At 44.3% G+C, this 19,217-nt stretch overlaps 3 protein-coding genes across 7 annotated transcripts; 2 read left to right on the plus strand and 1 right to left on the minus strand.

The window, feature by feature from the left end:
• The first annotated feature begins 6,885 nt into the window (after nucleotides 1-6,885).
• Nucleotides 6,886-9,976, plus strand: TNFAIP8L2 (TNF alpha induced protein 8 like 2). Its single transcript, XM_024570438.4, has 2 exons — nucleotides 6,886-7,000; nucleotides 8,671-9,976. The coding sequence occupies exon 2, from the start codon at nucleotides 8,676-8,678 to the stop codon at nucleotides 9,228-9,230; it is 555 nt and encodes a 184-aa protein (XP_024426206.1). The 5' UTR covers nucleotides 6,886-7,000; nucleotides 8,671-8,675; the 3' UTR covers nucleotides 9,231-9,976.
• Nucleotides 9,977-10,132: 156 nt separating this feature from the next.
• On the minus strand, nucleotides 10,133-16,452 carry LYSMD1 (LysM domain containing 1). The gene is made up of 3 exons (XM_024570437.4): nucleotides 15,535-16,452; nucleotides 11,350-11,714; nucleotides 10,133-10,949 (listed from the first exon to the last, which is right to left on the minus strand). The coding sequence occupies exons 1-3, from the start codon at nucleotides 15,712-15,714 to the stop codon at nucleotides 10,811-10,813; spliced, it is 684 nt and encodes a 227-aa protein (XP_024426205.1). The 5' UTR covers nucleotides 15,715-16,452; the 3' UTR covers nucleotides 10,133-10,810.
• A 34-nt stretch (nucleotides 16,453-16,486) lies between these two features.
• SCNM1 (sodium channel modifier 1) lies at nucleotides 16,487-19,039 on the plus strand. Of its 5 annotated transcripts, none has more exons than XM_053914817.1 (8): nucleotides 16,487-16,640; nucleotides 16,849-16,919; nucleotides 17,154-17,242; nucleotides 17,342-17,439; nucleotides 17,553-17,641; nucleotides 17,869-17,960; nucleotides 18,530-18,746; nucleotides 18,880-19,039. In XM_053914817.1, exons 1-8 carry the CDS (start codon nucleotides 16,590-16,592, stop codon nucleotides 18,977-18,979), a joined length of 807 nt encoding a protein of 268 aa, XP_053770792.1. In that variant the 5' UTR covers nucleotides 16,487-16,589; the 3' UTR covers nucleotides 18,980-19,039. The 5 variants fall into 5 exon arrangements, with proteins under 5 accessions (XP_053770792.1, XP_053770795.1, XP_024426204.2 ...); XM_053914820.1 differs by lacking the exon at nucleotides 18,880-19,039 and adding an exon at nucleotides 18,105-18,208 and having other exon boundaries at nucleotides 18,552-18,681; XM_053914819.2 differs by having other exon boundaries at nucleotides 16,605-16,640; nucleotides 17,225-17,242.
• The last annotated feature ends 178 nt before the right edge of the window (nucleotides 19,040-19,217 follow it).

The raw sequence follows: 19,217 nt of genomic DNA on the forward strand, positions 1-19,217 counted from the left end.
TCCTGTATGTAAGAGTTAGAAGCAGAGGAAAGGGTAAGAGGGAGAAATTTTGGAAGACCTGGTATACCAAGGTGAGTAGGTTCAACTAATTTGATAAGAATAGCATGCCATTTTAAATTCTCGAATAAGGGTGTTACTTGTCAAAATACTTTATTGTAGCAAGAAGACAAAGAGACCTTCTAGCAAGAAGATAGGAAAGTTCAAGGATGAGGGGAGAGAGACGGTCAGACAAAGATGTGGATATTGGGATGACATGAATGAATCTGAGAGCGATTTCAAAGAGTCCAAATGATGCTGTTCTTCTTCCCTAGAGTCTTCTGGAGAAAATCAAACAGTCCCACACATTTGGCACCTTTAATAAATTCAAGGATCTCCAAGCTTGGAAAATCACTGTCTCCCAGTCCCTACAAGTAGCTATTTCAAACAACTGCTACTTTTTTCAAGTTTATTTCCTCACCACCTCGTTGCTCATCTTATGCAGAATCCATAGCCATCTTTGGAGAAAACAGAAGTAATAAAGTGAGAATTCTACCACCTTTTTTCCCTCTGCAGATGCACTTAGCTGCATCCTCACATCTCTCTCACCTAGTAGGTGTATCCATATTACCTGCCCAAGACTCACCTTTCCACTTTACTATAAGCTCCGTGCACTCAGGCCCCAGCTATGTCTGTCCTGCTCACCATGGTAGCCTTTGCATTTAGCACAGTGCCTGGCACATAGCAGATATTAACCATTAACACATTGGTTGAATAAAGCTATACTCTGTATCTCCTTCTCTTTCAAATCCTTTCTCCTTCCTTTATTATTTTTTTAAATGAGTCTGTAAGTTGAGAGCATTTTCTTTTTATTTATTTATTTTGGAGAGAAGGAGTAAGAGAGAGAGAAAGAGAGAAACTTTGATTTGTTGTTCCAGGTACTTACGCATTCATCAATCGCTTCTTCTATGTTCCCTGACCAGGAATCAAACCCAGAACCTTGGTGTATTAGGACAATGCTCTAAACAACTGAGCTACCCAACCAGGGCCTCCTTCCTTTCTTCCTTTATTTATCTTTTTAAAAGACTATCTTTTCCTTGCTATTTTTTAAAAAGGTTTTATTTATTTTTAGAAAGAGAGGAAGGGGGGGAAGAGAGGGAGAGAAACATCAATGTGTGGCTGCCTCTCACATGCCCCACTGCTGGGGACCTGGCCCGCAACCCAGGCGTGTTCTCTGATTAAGAATCGAAAGGGCAACCCTTTGGTTCGCAGCCTGCACCCATTCCATTGAGCTATACCAGCCAGGGCTCCTTCTTTTATTTTTAACCACTCCTTTTCTACTGACATTTCCCCCTCAGCAGATACATATAAGTGTATGTGTACCTTCCATAATTTAGAAACAAAAATTCTAAACTTTTCTTTGATCTGCCTGTATTTAGCCACCACTCAATTGCTTTCTTCCCTTCACAGCTAAACTTCTAGAGTAACCTAAACTTTTCTGTACCTGTTTCCCCCTTCTCAGCCACTTATCATTTTAGTTTTTGCCACAACAAATCCACTGAGATTGTTCTCATCAAGGCCACTATTGACCTCCTTGTCACATTCAATGAACAGCTCTTCAGTCTTTATCCCTTTGCATTCTTTATGGCATTTGACCCTGTTGAACCCACCTTCCTTGAAATGTTCTCTTTTTTTGGCTCCTGCATTCTTCTTTCTCTTGACAGAGACTAGGACTTAATAAACAAACAAACAAACATATTTATTTTAAATTTTTTTATTTACTTATTTTTAGAGAGGGGGAAGGGAGGGAGAAAGAGAGGGAGAGAAACATCAATGTGTGGTTGCTTCTCACACGCCCCCTAATGGGGACCTGACCCACAACCCAGGCATGTGTCCTGACTGGGAATGGGACTGGTGACCCTTTGGTTCTCAGGCCAGCACTCAATCCACTAAGCCACACCAGCCAGGACTAAAGATATATATTTTTAAAATGAATGGATAGTTTCACTTCTATTAATATTGCCTCCCTTTCTCAGCCTTCTCTGTCCTCTCCTTAAAAGTTGATGTTTCCTAGGGTCATGTCCTTAGCCATCTCTTCTTGCTCTACACATCTCATTGGTCAAGCTAATCCATACCAACAGTTACAATAACTACTTATGTGCTGTTTACCATAAAATCTAGCTATTTGATCTGGGTCTTCCTCCTAAGCCCTAAACTCACATATACAATTGCTTATTGAATACTTCCATTTGGATTTTTATAGGTATGTACCACTTACTGTAAAGACAGGAAGCTTGTGTTGTATCTTTGTATCCCCAATGCTTATTCATAATGCCTGACAAATAGTAAGTAGAGGAAGAAACAAATACATCGAAGATGTGACCTACCCCCTGGTGTCAGGCTGAGGTCTTGCCTGACTGCTTCAAATCACAGTGAACTTTCTCTTCCTGAACTGATGGGCGTACTGACCCTAACTGTGTAAAACTTCAGCTAAGCACAGAGGAATGCTCCATTCTGAATGTTTTCCCAGGTAACCGAAGTTTATGCAATTAAGTGCAGAACATTTTCATTTTAACTGTTTCAAATTAGGGATTATTTTAAAAGATATTAATTTCCTGTGGGTTACCTAGTGGGAAGAGTGTGATTAGGAGTCATTAAGACATAGATTAACCTATGCAGCATGGCTTCAGATAAACTAATCTCTAAGGCTGAGTCTGTCATCTGTGGACACTTTATCTGCCTCCCTACCTCACGGGATCAAATAAGTTAATGTAGGTGAAATGTTTTGTAAATCCAAAGTGTTTCACACATTTAAGATACCATCATTTAACCAGTGTTTCGCTTGTTCAGAAAAAACACTGTGAACTTAATTGTCTAGAAAAACAGTGAGGACTCCAAAGTCTAGAATATATGTGCTTAATACGGTTTGCTCCTCCTCTACATGGCCAAAGATGCTATAATTTTCAATCGTCTGCTTTTTTGTTTTCCTAGTCTTTTCTTGCTGTGTTAATGTTCATTGTTATCAGTGTTGTTTCTAAAAGCTCTTCTTTACTCTTTTAATTTGCTGCTAATTATATGCTGTGGGTTTGGAGATGATTACTAGAAATAGGTATAGATTAAAAGAAAATAAAAGAAAGTCTTCCCCAGAAGTAAAGTAAATGAACATTATTCCATGTGACTGTTATGTCTGGTTTTTAATGCATTTTCAATTTATTCTTTTAGCAAATATTTGAGCAGTAGTGCCAGGCACTGTAGAGAACTAAAGCATAGTCCCTGCCCTCATGAAAGTTACAGTCTAGTGGGAGGCAGGTAATAAAGTCACAAATTAAAGTGAAGGGTGATTATTATAATAGGAAAGGTATGCAGTTCCATAGGACTACATAACAGATGTGTCTAATGTAATTTAAGGAGTTATGATGGCTTCACAGAAGTTATGACTTTCCAGCTGAATCCTGAAGGATGAGTAGAAATTAACCGGGCAGGGAGGGGTACACATGGGACGACAGTACCAGGCAGGAGACAGGAAATGGGAAAATCTAGAGCACAGGAAGAGGTCATAGAAGAGGCAGAGAGAGAAACTGACCATAGTGAGTAGTGGAGGAACTGAGAATTATAATATAGGCAGAATACAGTGTAAGAGATAGACAAGGGGTGAAGCTGGAGGGGTAAATAGGTAAGCAGTTGGTAGCAGAATTCTGCATTCAGAAGTTATTAGTGTATTTGCATCTTCTTGTACTCTTACTTCCCTTCTTCTTATTTTCCAATTAGATAATATATTTCCTTTAATTAAAAAGGACTTTTACTCTTCCTGTGGTTTGAGTAGTGCCACCTACTCTTGTCCCCAGTGTGGTGTGGTTAGTGAATTGATAGAGCAACTGAAGTAGAATGCTGCCACATTCATTGTGAGGTTGAGGTTATTACCTCATAACCTTGTGAAATAATTATTAGAAAAAGCATAGGCTTGAGAATCACACAAGGTCCTCAGTCTGCCAGTTACTAGCTCTCTAATTTGGAGACAGGTTACTTAACCTCTTTAAGCCTCGGACTTTTTCATTAGCAAAAAGGATATCTCAACATTTAATTCATAGAGGTATCAGATGATTAAATGAGATATTTATATAACATCTAGCAAAGTGCAATCAATAAATGCTAGCTCCTGTTCTCTCCTATCACTTCCCTTCCCTGAACTCTGTAGTCCATTCTCTTCCGTCTGCCCCCACACCTTGCTCCATAAGCATTCCCTCTCCTTTGCATTTTAGAAGCTTCTTGCTTCACTTGCTCATTTCTCTTACCCTACAAATGTCCTCAAACTCTCAGCTAAAAATAGTACCCCTCTCAGTCCAGCTCCCCATTCCCCTAAGCTAGCTTTACATTTCTCTTCATCCCTTTACCACCATACTCCTTGAAGGAGTTAACACTTCCTTCCACGTTGTGTCATGGACCCTCAGCTCTGGACCCTGGGTTCAGAGAGGCTGGGTGAAAAAGAAGTCAAGACCCAACCACTGCCTCCAAGGAGGAAGACTAGTGGTTTGGGAGTCAGTGGTATGCTGACTGCCTCATCTTCTGCACTTCAATTTACTCTTCTGCTTTTCACAACCAGCTAACTTTCCAACCCTTCCCATTCTGCTAGAGCTTCTTTCTCGTAAAATCACCAAGGTCTCTCATTAGTATTCATGCTGTGCTTAAGCAAGCTATCCCACTGATCACTTCTTTTGAAGCATGCCCCTTTCTCAGCTAAAAGTTTATTGAAGCCTCTACCAGGGATGTCCAACCTGCATGCAGCCCAGGATGGCTATGAATGCAGCCCATCACAAAATAGTAAATTTACTTAAAACCTTTTTTTTTTTTGCTTATGAGTTTTCATTAGTGTTTGTGTATTTAATGACTGGCCCAAGACAACTTTTCTTCTTCCAGTGTGGCCCAGAGACACCAAAAGTTTGGACACCCCTGCTTGACCACTGAGCTAAGTTAAGGACTTGGTTTTCATGCTCAAAAACCTGTAATGCCTATCGGAAAAGTCTGAAGTCTTGAGCAAGTCTTTTAATGCCTTCCATAATCTGGTCTTTTCCTTTCTTCCCTTCTCTCTCAAACAACCTGTGCTTCATACATACAGAATAAACCACCACTTCCTGAGTATGCCCTGGATCATCTTTATCTGATGTATGGCTTTTGCTTATCCCCATCATCTGGGAAGCACTTCTTCCTCATATCAATTAAATAGTTAAATCCATCCTTCTCAGGCTGCCTTTCAGTACTAAAAAAAATAATGTAGCCCTGGCCAGTGAGGCTGAGTTGGTTAGAGAGCTGTCCCATAGCAGAAAGGTCACATGTTCAATTTCCAGTCAGAGCAAATGCCAAAGTTGTGGGTTCAATCCCCTGGTTGGGCACATATGAGAAGGCAACCAATAGATGTTTCTCTCACATCGATACTTCTCTCTCTCTCTCTCTCTCTCTAAAGCAATGAAAAAGTGTCCTTGGGTTAAGATTAAAAAAAGAGGGGCTTTTGGGGACCACGCGGCTTTGGAGGAAGTTGGGATGGAACAGCTTTAGGGTGCGTACTTTTTGCCATGTGGCTTAGGAAGCAGTAGAGACTTTGCCTAGAAGAAAAGAGGTGAAAGGATTCTTGCTGGTGGGTGATGAGAAGGTACCACATGGTTTTGGATTAACTGGAGATCACGGTGGCAACACAGCAGATGATGCCAGAACCGAGGGGTGCCTGAACCACGGACTTATACTTCTTTTCCTGAGATATGGACCCTGGGAATGGGCAAAGAGGAGAAGGAAGGACTGTGTGCATTTGTGGGTATTCTAAAGGACTTTAGTATTTTTAATGAAGACATTAAGTCATTATTCTAAGTCTGCATAACTTTTTAAATAAATAATCCCTTTCCTTTTCACACACACACACACACACACACACACACACACACACGATTAAAAAAATAAACCAAACCAGCCCTGGGTGGTGTGCCTCAGTGGATTGAGTGCCCACCTGCAAACCAAAGGTTCTCCAGTTCAATTCTCAGTCTGGGCACATACCTGGGTTGCAGGCCAGGTCCCCAGTGTGGGGCGTGTGAGAGACAACCACATATCGATATTTCTCTCCCCCTATTTCTTCCTCCCTTCCCCCTCTCTCTGAAAATAAAAAAATAAAATCTTAAAAAAAAAAGGGTCATTAAAAAAAAAGAAAATAAATTTCTCCTTATTCTCATAATTCTTTAGCCTTTTATTAAATCGATGACATCATTTGACTTGCATTGTAGTTATCTATGCCAATGTCCCTGACCAGGCAGTAAGATTCTTGATGGTAAATAATTTTGCCTCATTCAGGAACTCTGACTTACCTTCATTTTTAATCTCTTTGGCAGCTACAAAGTACTTTAAGCAGGCTTGTTTCCTCCAGTGGTTCAATGCTGTACTGACACCTGCTGGTCACACCTGGTTTGGCAGCCCAGGCCCCACCACCATCCTCTCTCCAATATTAAGGGCAGTCTGTGCCACACTAACCCAGGCAGGCACTGGAAGCGTGTGCTTGTGGACACTGCCCCACAGCAGCACCCTCTCCTGGGGACTCCTGGAACACGCTCAGAGTTGTTGGTCTCTGGTTTGCCTCTGGCATCTGCAGCCTAAGTTCAGTTCAATCTTCAGCACTTTCCCCACTGACCCCCAACCCAGAAATCTGTACTTAGCCTTTCCAGTAACAGAAATATAAAAAACAAGATTTCAAGGAATTGGGCAGCAAGGAAAGAAACAGGTAGACAAACAGTTTGAGAACAGGGTGTATATAAACTTCTACCCCACCTCAAAGAATCAAGACTATTTCCTACAGAGTGCTATTCTTCTTGACCTATGTTATATAGACCTTGGTGACTGACGATATACAGAACCGGAGGTTGATCAGAGTAGGTAGGCGGGGCTTGAGGGGTGGGGCCAGGCCAAAGGGCCTCTCACTTAGGAGCTTCTTCTCCATTCTGTCAACTCTTCCGGAACATCCAAGGCAAGACTGGCACCCAGTGTGCAGCAGGTGAGGGACCAGCAATGGCAGAGGGGTAGGCTTTAGGGGTGATGGTAGCAGAAGGGTCCTGGCTCTGTCGGCCTGATCCTTCCATACAGTGAGACTCCAACTTGATAGCATTCTTGGGTCCCCAGTGGAGAGGTCCAACTCAGTTTTCCCTGGGGCATGGCAGCCTCCGGAACACAGACAGGGTTTGGGATGGGGTGGGGGCAGGGGTGAGGCATGGGGGTGGAGGTGGGCAGAGTACTGAAAGATGCAAGGAAATCTTAGGAGGCATGGAGATAAATGTAAGGGCCAGAGGGAGAGTATGGCTGGAGGATCATAGGGCAGGACCCAGACAAGAGAAAAAGGGAGACTGACTTGGAGAGAGGGAGAGGACAGCGGGCCAAATGTGAGATGGCAACGGGGACAATGGAGAGCTGGGTAACAGGAAGGCCAAGGAGGAAGGAAGGCTCAAATGGAGGAAGGCTCAGATGGAGCAATCTCCTTTCCTGGTTGTGGAACCTGGTTCAGAAAGCCCCAGACAAAGCCAGGAACAAAGCAAGGTTCTAGGTTCCCATTGCACCGGGTCAGCTGGGGAAGAAAACCCCCAGGTACCCATCTTGCCTGGCTCTTCAGACTCCCATTTTGGTTTGGGGGAGAGGGTGAGGCTGCTCCTCACTGCGGTCACAGCCACATCCTGCAGAGGAGGGGAGGGGGAAGTAAGTAGCAAAACAACCAGAAAAACCATAGGCAAAGACCATGGGGAGAGAACCCTGGACATATGCAGCTGATGGGCCACCAGGAGGGTCCCCAGTTCAGCCCCAGGAGAAGACTGTAAACCTCTGGTACTGCCCCCCACTGAGGTGCTTGTTCCTCAAGTTTCCTTAGTGCGATTCATTCAACAGCAGCGACAGCATTCCAGGGAACGAAGTTTCTTTGAATTATTTGTTTTGAAGCCCATTTTTATCATTTGCTAGTGACTTTGGCCAAGTTGCTTAATTTCGCTTAGGTTCAGTTTTCTCATTGTGAAATGGGGATACCTACCTTACAAAGGGTTGGGGAGACTGAGATAATTCACATAAAGCATTTGGCACATAGTAGCATCTCAATAAACATTATTTTTATCAAGACTTCTGGGACCCCCTTACTTCTCATTTACTTAAAGGCAGTACATTACACTAGCTGGCGTGAGCGTTTGGAGTCAGACAAGTAGTTGTGTTTGACCTTGGGTAAATGATTTAATGTAAGCCTTAGTTTGCTCAGCTATAAAAAGAGACAGTAATACATACACTTCACAGATGTGTGGCCCATGGTCAGTATCCAAAAACAGTAGCTGGGAGGATTATTTGCCAGGTAAGCCTTATCTTTTCGACTACAGCACAAACAGCCTACTTCCCCTTAAAACTTAATGTGTGGTGACTAGCCTCCTGTGTGCCCTCATTCCTCCAGCCAAAGCTATTACTGCTCCTCTGGGTCGCTTTAGAGATCAAGATTTCTTATAGTACTGAAGAAGAAAAAATAGGAACAAGGCACAGGGGACTGAGGGGCCCAGGGGGAAAAACATGACAAGCCAAGATGATGAGATAGAAACCAAAGAAGAGGCAGAAAGGGGAAAAGCCATTTCTCTCTTTCTAAGGAAGCCTGTGGCCTTTTTTCTATGATTGACCACAAATCCCCACCCACACCCTCTTCTCCAGGAGCCATGGAGTCCTTCAGCTCAAAGAGTCTGGCACTGCAAGCGGAGAAGAAGCTCCTGAGTAAGATGGCAGGTCGGTCTGTGGCTCATCTCTTCATCGACGAGACAAGCAGTGAGGTGCTAGATGAGCTCTACCGGGTGTCTAAAGAGTACACACATAGCCGGCCCCAGGCCCAGCGGGTTATCAAGGACCTCATCAAGGTGGCTGTCAAGGTGGCCGTCTTGCACCGCAATGGAAGCTTTAGCCCCAGTGAGTTGGCCCTGGCTGCCAGCTTTCGCCAAAAGCTGCGGCAGGGCGCCATGACGGCACTCAGCTTTGGAGAGGTGGACTTCACCTTCGAGGCGGCCGTGCTGGCTGGCCTGCTGACTGAGTGCCGGGACATGCTGCTGGAGCTGGTACAGCACCACCTCACACCCAAGTCACACAACCGCATCCGCCACGTGTTCGACCACTTCTCTGACCAGGGCCTGCTCACGGCCCTCTATGGGCCTGACTTCACTCAGCACCTTGGCAAGATCTGTGATGGGCTCAGGAAGCTGCTGGACGAAGGGAAGCTCTGAGAGCCCTGACCCCAGCACATCCACCTCGACAACATGGTTGGCTGAGAAAACAACACATAATGGGCTCTCTAACTCTGCTCATCTGCACTAACACTTTTCAGTCCTCAGGCTTCAGTCACCTTTTGACTCTGAGACCACCTTACCCTAAGTGGCTGGTGAAGAAGAAGCAATGCTGAGGGTTTAGGCCTCTCTCCCATCCCAGCCCCAGGGCAGGAAACAAAGAAAGACGAAGTGAAACTTGGATCAAACTGAAACTTGGATCGCTTATTTCCTCCCATAAGGGATGTTTGAAACAGGGAAGCCCCTCTCCCAGGAACCAGGGGAAGAGGACAGACCCCATTTAACCCCTCTGGGGACACTAAAGACAGGTGGGGGTGGGGGCCTTTGAGACATCCTAGACCTCCAGCTCAAGGCAGATCCAGGACAGATACCAGAGCTCTGTTCCAGAGAATAGGAAGAGGGGGTGGGGGCAGGGGAAATAAAACTACTAAAACATACACAGGGCTCAGTGTTTAATCTCTTCAGCTTATATCTTACGCTCATCACAGAGGTATACAAACACCACTTATCTCACCACTCACCATTTCCACACAGGAGACTCGGGCATATTTCTAGTATCACTGGGGTTCTCTTGCCTACTTCTGTTTAAGAAAATGAAAAGCACTGTACCGTAGATCAGTGCTACAAATTGCTAATAAATATGCAGTGAGGAGCAAGGCGTAGAACGACAGGCTCTGGTGGGGAGGGGGTAGAGCAAAAAGACTCCTACAACTGTCCTCCTCTTCGAACTCCAAGGCAATTCTTCCATTCCTTAGCCTCACACAGGCTGAACAGAGGAGCAGGTTAGAAGGGTGAACTGGGGAGTTCTGGGATCTACATCACCGTTTTTTTTCTCAGAGTAAAACTCTGAGCCACTTTGTCCCCAAGGGGACAAAGGTAAAAAAATTATAGTGAACTAGTTAGTCAAGGCTGAGCTCGAATTCTTTACTTTGAGACTGAAGAAAAGGCCTGGCATAGTCTACCATTTCTGCAGTGGGTTGGATCACCAATGGCCTCATCCTCAATAACATGCTTGGCTAAGAAGGCGGGCAGCCAGCAGTCACTAGTTCACTGTTCCTAGGTTTCCCTCACACCAAGGCTACAAAAAACCCATTTTCCAACTAAGAGTGGGAAGGAATAAAATATAGCAAATAAATATTACTTCCATATAGCACCAAATAAATTAGGCAGCATAGTTGGAGATGGGGAGGAAGTTGGGTTCTGGGTGTTGTCCCTGCCTCCCTGCTCTAAGGCCAAGGAATTGTGAAAGGCATGGGAAAGGCAGCAGGGATGTAAAAAGAGCCTTTTGAATCTAAAGGACAACTCTAGATTCAGCCCAAGAACGGAGAAGGGGTCTATTCCCCAACCCTACTCTTGCCAATAGAAAGTGCTCCAGGCCAAGGACCACTTGACGGACAACGAGGCTGAGCAGGAGTGAGGGAGGCAGGCTGGGAAGCCATGTTCTTGAGCCTCACCTCAGGCTCCTCTCCCCTCAAGTTGCTTCTTCATCATCTTGCTTCTCTCAATCAGTTCTGGGGACATCAGAGTTTGAAGATTTCATCCTCCTGGTCCCGAAGTGTCTGGGTTCGAGAGGTCCGGGTCAGCGGCACAGGACCTAGGACTGCTCGTTGCTGCATCCCAGGGGAGCTCCGGTGAAGACCTGTTTCCTCCCCAGGTATCCTGCCAGTGAGGAAAGGGGACAAAGAGTGACAGATCAAGGGAAGAACCTGAGAATGGGCCCAGTGAAAAAGCACGTGGGACCCTGGCCTCCTTTCCTCGTATATCCGAGCTGGTTGATTTAAGAGGGAGTTTCAATACCCTCCAGAGAAATGCTAGGTTCCTTCATCAGAGCAGTAAGCACAGTCAACTATTTTATTCTGGTGAGAACACAGAACCATCCCCACTGCCTCTACCCACTCCAGCAGCCACGGGCTCTGCTCCCTGTCCTGGAGCCCACTGGAGGAAAGGATTCATTCTGCTTCTGCTGACACTGTGCTTACTTACTTGTGTATCTGATCAGGTAAGGCTGGAAGAATGGAGAAACCTATGAAGGTGTTTAAAAAGAACCATTAAGACTCACCCACTTTCCCCTTTTTTCAGCTTCTGGGCAGCAGCCTTCTTTGACAGGCTGATCTGTGAATCAAGCTTCTTAAGGAAATCAGAGGCAGAGAGGTCGTGGATGGGAGTGGGGGGTTCCTGGCCAGGTGTGGGAAGGACTTCACCATTGGCACGTTCTAGACCTGTCTCTTGTTTCTTCCTCCCCGCTGAGTGTGGCCAAACTTCATCCTTACTTGGCCGTATCTCTTTTTCTCTATCTTTCTCTTCCTCAGAATCCAAACCATTGAACAGGTCTCTGGGCTCTGTCAGGATGGGGATGTAGAGGGTTTTCTTCAGGAAGATGGAGTCATTAGTATAAAGGCGGTTTACACGCTTAATCTGTTCCATCTTAAAAAAAAACAGTAACCACAATTAATGACATTAACAATGATAAACCTAATATTTGTATAGCATCTAATGCCTTTAAAAATGATTGCAGAGTCTTACCCGACCCTGTAACAACGAAGGTAAAATACAAAGAGTTGATATTATTCCTATTTTATTGATCAGTGGTTTTCATACCTTTTGGACTTAGGACCCATTTACATTTTTAAAAAATCAGTGAGGAAAAAAGCTTTTCTTTATGTGGATTATAGCTATCAATATTTAAGGTATTACAAATTAAAACTGAAATTGTTTTAAAATATGTATGTATTTAAAAATAATAAACTCATTACAATTTAACATAAGTATTTTAATGAAAAGTAACTATTTTCTAAACCAACAAAAAAATGTAGCAAGAAGAGAGGCATTGTTTTACATTTTTGCAAATGCCTGACTTAATAGAAGACAAAAGGACTCTCGTATCTGTCTCTACACTCAAATCTCTTCAGCATCACATGTGACAGAGCCTCTTGAAAATACAGTACACTCACGAGGAGAATGAAAAAGGCAAATAAAATCTCATTATCACCATGAAACTAGTTTTGACCTTGTGGATCCCTCAAGAGTTCCAGAGACCCCCTAGAGGGCCCTGGACCTCACTTTGAGAACTTCTTTTAAAGATGAAGGAACTGAGGCTCAGAGAGGTTAAGTTACTTGCCTAAGATTACCTAGAAAGTTAATGACAGAGCTAGGCCCTCCTTAGTCCTTCTGAGAATACTTTCCACATGACAATATTCATTATTTCATTGGCTAAGTATTTATTTAGTACCCACTTATTCATCACTGAACATGGTCACTGGCATCACCATCTAGCTACCTGCCTCCTAAGGTAGAAATATCAATGTCACCCTTAACTCATATTTTTCTTTCACCACCCATATGCAAGTGTAGGTCAAGAAAAGTCCTACAAAAATGTCTCTCATATCTGGTTTCATCTTTACTGCCATCAATTTAGAATAATTCTTAGTATTTCTCATTTTGGTACTGAAAGTTTAACTGGTCTTTCTCGCTCCATTTCTACTCATCCTTTACCCTGCTGACATCTATCTTTCTGAAAAAATTAATCTGATCAACTCATTATTCTACTTGTATACCTCCTATGGCTCCTCGTTGGCTCAGATAAAATCCACATTTGCATTCAAGGGCATCCTCAATCTAGCCCCCATAATATCTAGCCTCATCTCCCTTCTCCTGCCCCTCTGTACATCTGCCATCCTGATTTCTCATTTTTCTTTGAACATTTCATGATCTTTCATACTCTAGTGTCTTTATCTGCCTAAAAATGCTTCTCCACTATCCCCTTCTCTGCCTGAACAACTTCTACTTATCAACCCTCTCTCCCTTGTATTACCTTCTTCAAGGTTCCCATACTATCAATATCGTTGTAATAATACCTAACCTATTATATTGTTATTTACCTCTTTGCATATTTGCTTAAACTTGTGAGTCCTTTAAAGGCAGCGATGATGACCTGCTATCTCTGAATCCCTAAGACACTCCTTAGCATCGCACAAAGTTGGCACACAACACAGGTTCATTAATGCTTTCTGAATAAACAAACTAGATAGATAATACGATATAGAAACCACAGATATAGTATATCAGTACTTTATTATCAGAGGCCAGGCAGCCAGTTCTGCTAAAAATTCATCCCATGTGGCAACAGTTTGGGAAATCATATATCTTATATTTGTCAAATATCAAAGCTATTTCTACCCTGGGGCAAGACTATTATAATAATAAACTTGACTAATAAAATCTTATGCTACGATGTGTTTAAAAATAAAGCCAGATTAATCTGAACAATGAAAAAGTTAAAATTGGCTTGCAGTTTTGTACTTTTAGTTTGCCAAGTGCTTTATACTATTATTTTGCCTAGATAATATCCTAGGTCCCTTCTAGCTCCAAGATGTTATGAACTAACCTGTAAATATTCTGTGGCTTTTGTTAGTTCCTAGAAGTACCATATAAAGAGACATTATTCCACTCTTAGAAAGGATGCAACCAAGGCCAAAATCCAGAGGAATCCTAGGCCATCTTTACAAGCTAGAAAGGCCTTTAGAATCTAGTTAATTTAACAGAGCAGAACAAAGTGAGGATTTCAGCATGAGACGACCTGGTCTGAATCCTAGCTCGATTAATTAGACTAGTTGTGTAGTCTATGGCAAGTTATCTCCCTAAGCCTGCTTCCTATCTTTAAGTGGGAGTAGTTACACCTACCTACCTAATAAAGTCTTAAGAAGATCATACGAGATAATATATAGAACATGGCACATACTAAGTGTTTTTTATATGCTGCAAAGGTAACAATTAATTATCATTATTTATTACATCTCCCTCATTTTACAAATAGTGAGGGAACTGAGGCCCCAGACAAGGGAAGTGACTTATGCAGTCCTTCAGCTAGGAAGCAGCAGAATGAGGCCAGAACCTAGACTTTTTTCACTAGACTAAAGGGCTTTTCCGTACTCAGAAAGGTACAGGTCTGTAAGAAAACCTCAGTGAATAAATAATTGATTGACTGCCAGCACAGGTCCCCTTTCTGCACAGCTTCTGAGTCTATGCTGGGATAGAGGGGCTGCTCAGGACTTTCCTACTGACTTCCTCTGTTTAGACCATGCTTTCCTGAACTCCCAGTCTCTGTATGTGGAAATCATTTATTAAAACAAAAAAAATCTATTAAGCTTTTATATGCTAGGGACTCTGCCGGACTCTAGAGATATAAAGTTGAAAGAAAATAGTTCTGTCCCTTAAGGAGAGTATAGGCTACTGGAAAGACAAAGATGTTAAAAGGTGTAAACAACTGGATTCCATAGGTTTGAAGAGTCTCTTTCAAGGCCCCTCCTGATAGCTCCCTTGAAATCTGCGCTGATGTCCACCCCTACTCCCCTCCAAATAAAATTAATCTTCTTTCCTGGCTTCCCATCCTTTGTTAATACCTCTACAAACTCACCACATTCTGTCACCTACAACCATTATTTGTGTCCCTGTTCATTTCTCGCTAGACTGTAAATTATATGAGCAGCAACTATACATTGTGTTTATGTTTCTGTCTCCCAAGATGGCTATCAGAGTGCTTTAAATCTACCAAGAATTAAAATGTTGGCTAAATTCAACAGGATATGGAAAAAACAAAAACCCTCATCAACTTTAGTGCAATATATGTTTACACCTATCACATATATCCTTACCATGACCTGAAATGCTTGGTGTACAGAGAGCCTTGGAAAGAAGAAGGCAGACGATCGAGGAGAAAAAAAGAACGAGATGGGAACTTTCGGAACTTAGAACTAAAGACCAGCTCTTCATGATTTGCTGTAAATTTTTAACCACTCTCAATTAAAAGATTTCTATGTGGCTAACAGTACAGACTTTGGAGTCTGACAGACTTGTTTGACTTCCCACTCTAATGCTCACTAGTTATTTGACCTTGGTCAAACCGGCGAACCAATCTAAGTCTCAGTTTCTTCATCTGTAAAAAGGGGATAACAATTGGAGTCTCTCACAGGGATGTGAGGATTGAGTGGGCTAATGTATGTAAACCCCCTAACATAGTGACTGGCATAACAAAAGGGAGCTGCTCCTCTTCACTGAGGTAGTGGGATAGGATTTGTCCCAACCGGACGGTGCAAATGGGAAAACAAACAAAAAGGTAAAGATGGATCAGATAACGCAACACAATCAGGAACATTTCAGAGGAAATGGCCTAGAAGGGCCATTACATTCTCCTGAGCAATAAATCTCTTTTAACGGGTTGTCCACATCCCAATTCTGGAAGACTCACCGTCACCCCGTATTTGAGTGCTAGTCCAGCCAGGGTGTCTCCGGGCGCCAACAGATGCTCCAGGCGTCTTTCCCTCACTGGGGAGCAAGCCGACTGCACCAGGCTTCCGTAAGAACGAGCCCGGCCCCCTTGAAGCAGTCCTGATCCCCCGAGGGGATCCTGTCTAGAGGGAGAAGCCATCTCCTCACCCTGCTGGCAGCTGGGGTTGCAACTGCGGGACACCGAGCCAAGTGACCTATCGGTGGCAGGCCCGGGGACTGGGGACGGATAACCAGGGGATTCCTCTTACTTTCTGTATTATTTCCCAAGTCTCCCCCGGCACTACGCACTCACCCTCCACCCTCGCTTCTCCAACCCCCTTTCCCACAAATCTGTATTTGAGTATTCAGCCTCTACCTGAGTCTCTCTAGTATCCCTCCGACTTTCGACCCTCTACAACTCGCGACACTGACCTCTGACCTTTGAACCCTAGACACTTTTCTCCACATGCGGCTCAATTTGCTCCCAAGTCCGGCAGCCGGGCCTCCGGCCTGCACTACACCCCGGTTCCACCCTGTCCTGGAGATGGCCCTCTGGGGAGGGGGAGAAATCAGGCCCACTCAGGTGGGCTTTCCTGTCGACGAAGTGCGTGATGTTTGGGAGAGTTTGAAGTACACTTTCCACTTAGAGATCCTCAGAGCCCCACTCCACATCGAATGAGTCACATCCTGAAATTCGGGTTCCACATCTACCCCTCCAAATGCCTCCAATATGGCAAGATGCAAGGTCCAGAATCTAGCCGACCGGCAAGCTCTTTGATAAAAGACTTCATTTCCCAAAAGGCTATGCGTCTGAGGGGTCGCAGGGGACCATAGGAAATGCAGTCCCCCCTCGGTGGGCTGGAGGCGGGCTCTCGGGATCGCGCAGTGCATGCGTGGAAGCGCGTCCCCGGAAGTAAGGAGGCCGACCGGAAAGAGACGAGAAGGGAGGAGACGCCCCACTCTTGCTACGGTGGCCTGAAAGGAGTGGCGAAGGCTGTGCCGTAGAATTCATTATTCCTAGGACTTACAGTCGTGATGTCTTTCAAGAGAGAGGGGGACGATTGGAGTCAACTCAATGTGCTCAAAGTAAGCGCGTGAGGGGAGCATCTAGAGCAGCTTCCGCTGCCCTCTGAAGGCCGTGAAGGAGTTGTTTTGTTGCTCTAGCAACAAATCGAGGGGCGGGAGAGAACAGGCTACTAGTGCTTGGATGTGAGTCCTCGTCCCTGTCATCTCTCTTCAACCCCTTCCTCCTATTCTGCTGATCTTTCCGGACTTCTTCCCCTTCCCTCTGCAGAAGCGAAGAGTCGGGGACTTGCTGGCCAGTTATATCCCAGAGGATGAGGCGCTGATGCTACGGGATGGACGGTGAGGGCGAAGAGTGGATTAAGCCTGAGGGTTCTGACATTAGAGGCTTAACAATAAACTTGTTAAAGGAGGAGGGTGGGAATATCTAGCATTTTTTGGTGGGGAGTGAGGGACAGGGATGTGGGTGGTGGGAATTGCGATAGTTGGGAGTTGGGCTTTGGACAGGACTGCTAGGACGGGGTAGGACCTACGGCAGAAACCCCACTCCTCAGGGACTATTTATCTTCTCTCCAGCTTTGCTTGTGCCATCTGTCCCCACCGACCTGTACTGGACACTCTGACCATGCTTACTGCCCACCGTGCAGGCAAGAAACATCTGTCTAGTAAGTTTGCAGGAAGAAAGATGATAAAGAATAAACGCTTAAAATGTATGCAGAGTACTCATGGTGCTCTGCTTATAATTCTCTTGCCTTTCTCCTCAGGCCTGCAGCTTTTTTATGGCAAGAAGCAGCCAGGAAAGGGAATGGAACAGAATCCAAGACAGCAGAATGAATCGGAGAGAGAAGAGACCAAAGCAGAGGTAATCAGATATGGAAATGTGTGTTCCAGGCAGGATCGTGCTGCATACCTTAGGCTTGATGGGCATTGGCTTCTAGAAAGAAGCACTGACTCTGTCTTCTGTCTCCATTCCAGGCTCCTTTGTTAACTCAGACTCGACTTATCACCCAGAATGCTCTGCACAGAGCTCCTCACTATAACAGTTGCTGTCGCCGGAAGTACAGGTCTGTGAAGTAGGAAAATCAGGGATTGGGAGGAAGAAAGTAGGTAAATGTTTCTTAAATTATTGTTTTCCAGATTGTATTCTCAGGAATACTAGTGTTCTGGAGATGTTAATTGGTATTTCAGGAAAATGAGAATTTTGTAATGTAAAAGAAGTTTGGGAAATGGTACTTAGCAGGATAACAAAGTAGGATGGTTTCTTAAAAATATTTTACTTATTTATTTTCAGAGAGAAGGGAAGGAAGGGAGAAAGAGAGAGAAAGAAACATCAGTTGGTTGCCTCTGACATGCCCCTCACTGGGGACCCAGCTTGCAACCAAGGTGTGTGCCCTGACCGAGAATCGAACTGGCGACCTTTTGGTTTGCAGGCCGGTGCTCAATCCACTGAGCCACACCAGCCAGGGCAGGATGCTTTTTTAAATCCTCACCCAAAGATATGTTTATTTATTGATTTATTTATTTCAGAGAGAGGGAAAGGAAGAGAGAGAGGGAAAAATCAATGTGAGAAAGAAACATTGATCGGTTGCCTCCCATAAGCGCCCCGACAGGGCATGGAACTGGAAACTTAGGTATGTGCCCTGACTGGAAATTGAACCCCCAACCTTTCAGTGTATGGGATGATGCTCCAACAACCTGAGCCACACCAGCAGGGCTAAAGTAGGATGCTTTTGAAGAATAGTAACGTTAGTATATTTTAAGGGCTCTACAAAGTCTTAAGATAAAAAAACTTCAGAATTTTTAACCTAGCCTTTCCTAAATTCATTTGATTCATTTAATTCATTTGATTACATAGGATACATTAATATCTTGAGGAACACCGTTTAGGAAATACTGCTTTAAGGGATTGGGAGTCACAGGAAAGATGGTTCTTTGCTTTACTGCTTTGACAGATTGTGATTCTTCTCTACCCAGACCAGAAGCACCACGTCCCTCTGTCTCACCTTCCCCTTTGCCACCCCCAGAGGTTGAACTCCAAAGTGGGAGGATCAGTAGGGACCCTGAGCCTGTGGCTGGCTCACAGGCCAAGGAGTTAGCAACTGTCTCATCCCCTGCACCTATGAGCCCCACAAGAAGACGAGCCCTGGATCATTACCTCACCCTTCGAAGGTGAGTATGCAGAATCACTTTTCCCTTTTTTCTATGATCCTTCTCTTTTGAAACCTTCTTGGTTTTTCTTATCCCACTGACTTCTCAACAAACCTCCTTCCCTGACCAATTCTATTTTCTCTTATGTTTCCAGCTCTGGATGGATTCCAGATGGACGAGGTCGATGGGTAAAAGATGAGAATGTTGAGTTTGACTCTGATGAGGAGGAACCTCCTGATGTCCCCTTGGACTGATACCCTGTTTCCCCATTTAATTCAGGAATAAACTACAGTGGGCGCTGGGAGCCTAACTTTCCTCAAGTCTGGTTCCTTGCCCCACTTTAGCATTTCAGATGTGTTCCGTCTCATGGCCTGGCCAGTCCTTCCCTGCAATGTACATACACAGCTCCCCATACTTCCAAACCCTCCCCCACCTTCTACCAAAGTCATGCCAAGCGTCAGCTGCATGCAGCCCGGTGCCCTATTAATAAGT

The sequence above is a fragment of the Desmodus rotundus genome, chromosome 12 (assembly GCF_022682495.2).
Source record: "Desmodus rotundus isolate HL8 chromosome 12, HLdesRot8A.1, whole genome shotgun sequence".
Lineage (NCBI taxonomy): Eukaryota > Metazoa > Chordata > Mammalia > Chiroptera > Phyllostomidae > Desmodus > Desmodus rotundus.

Excerpts from the sequence above, each read along its gene's own strand:
- TNFAIP8L2 (XM_024570438.4), top strand. The coding sequence starts at position 8,676 with ATGGAGTCCTTCAGCTCAAAGAGTCTGGCACTGCAAGCGGAGAAGAAG.
- LYSMD1 (XM_024570437.4), bottom strand. The coding sequence starts at position 15,714 with ATGGCTTCTCCCTCTAGACAGGATCCCCTCGGGGGATCAGGACTGCTT. Across the intron at positions 11,715-15,534 it reads CACTCAAATACGGGGTGACG|ATGGAACAGATTAAGCGTGT; the intron begins GTGAGTCTTCCA and ends TTTTTTTTTAAG. Across the intron at positions 10,950-11,349 it reads CTGAAAAAAGGGGAAAGTGG|GATACCTGGGGAGGAAACAG; the intron begins GTGAGTCTTAAT and ends CCTCACTGGCAG.
- SCNM1 (XM_053914817.1), top strand. The coding sequence starts at position 16,590 with ATGTCTTTCAAGAGAGAGGGGGACGATTGGAGTCAACTCAATGTGCTC. Across the intron at positions 16,920-17,153 it reads CTGATGCTACGGGATGGACG|CTTTGCTTGTGCCATCTGTC; the intron begins GTGAGGGCGAAG and ends TCTTCTCTCCAG. Across the intron at positions 17,961-18,529 it reads GGACCCAGCTTGCAACCAAG|ATTGTGATTCTTCTCTACCC; the intron begins GTGTGTGCCCTG and ends CTGCTTTGACAG.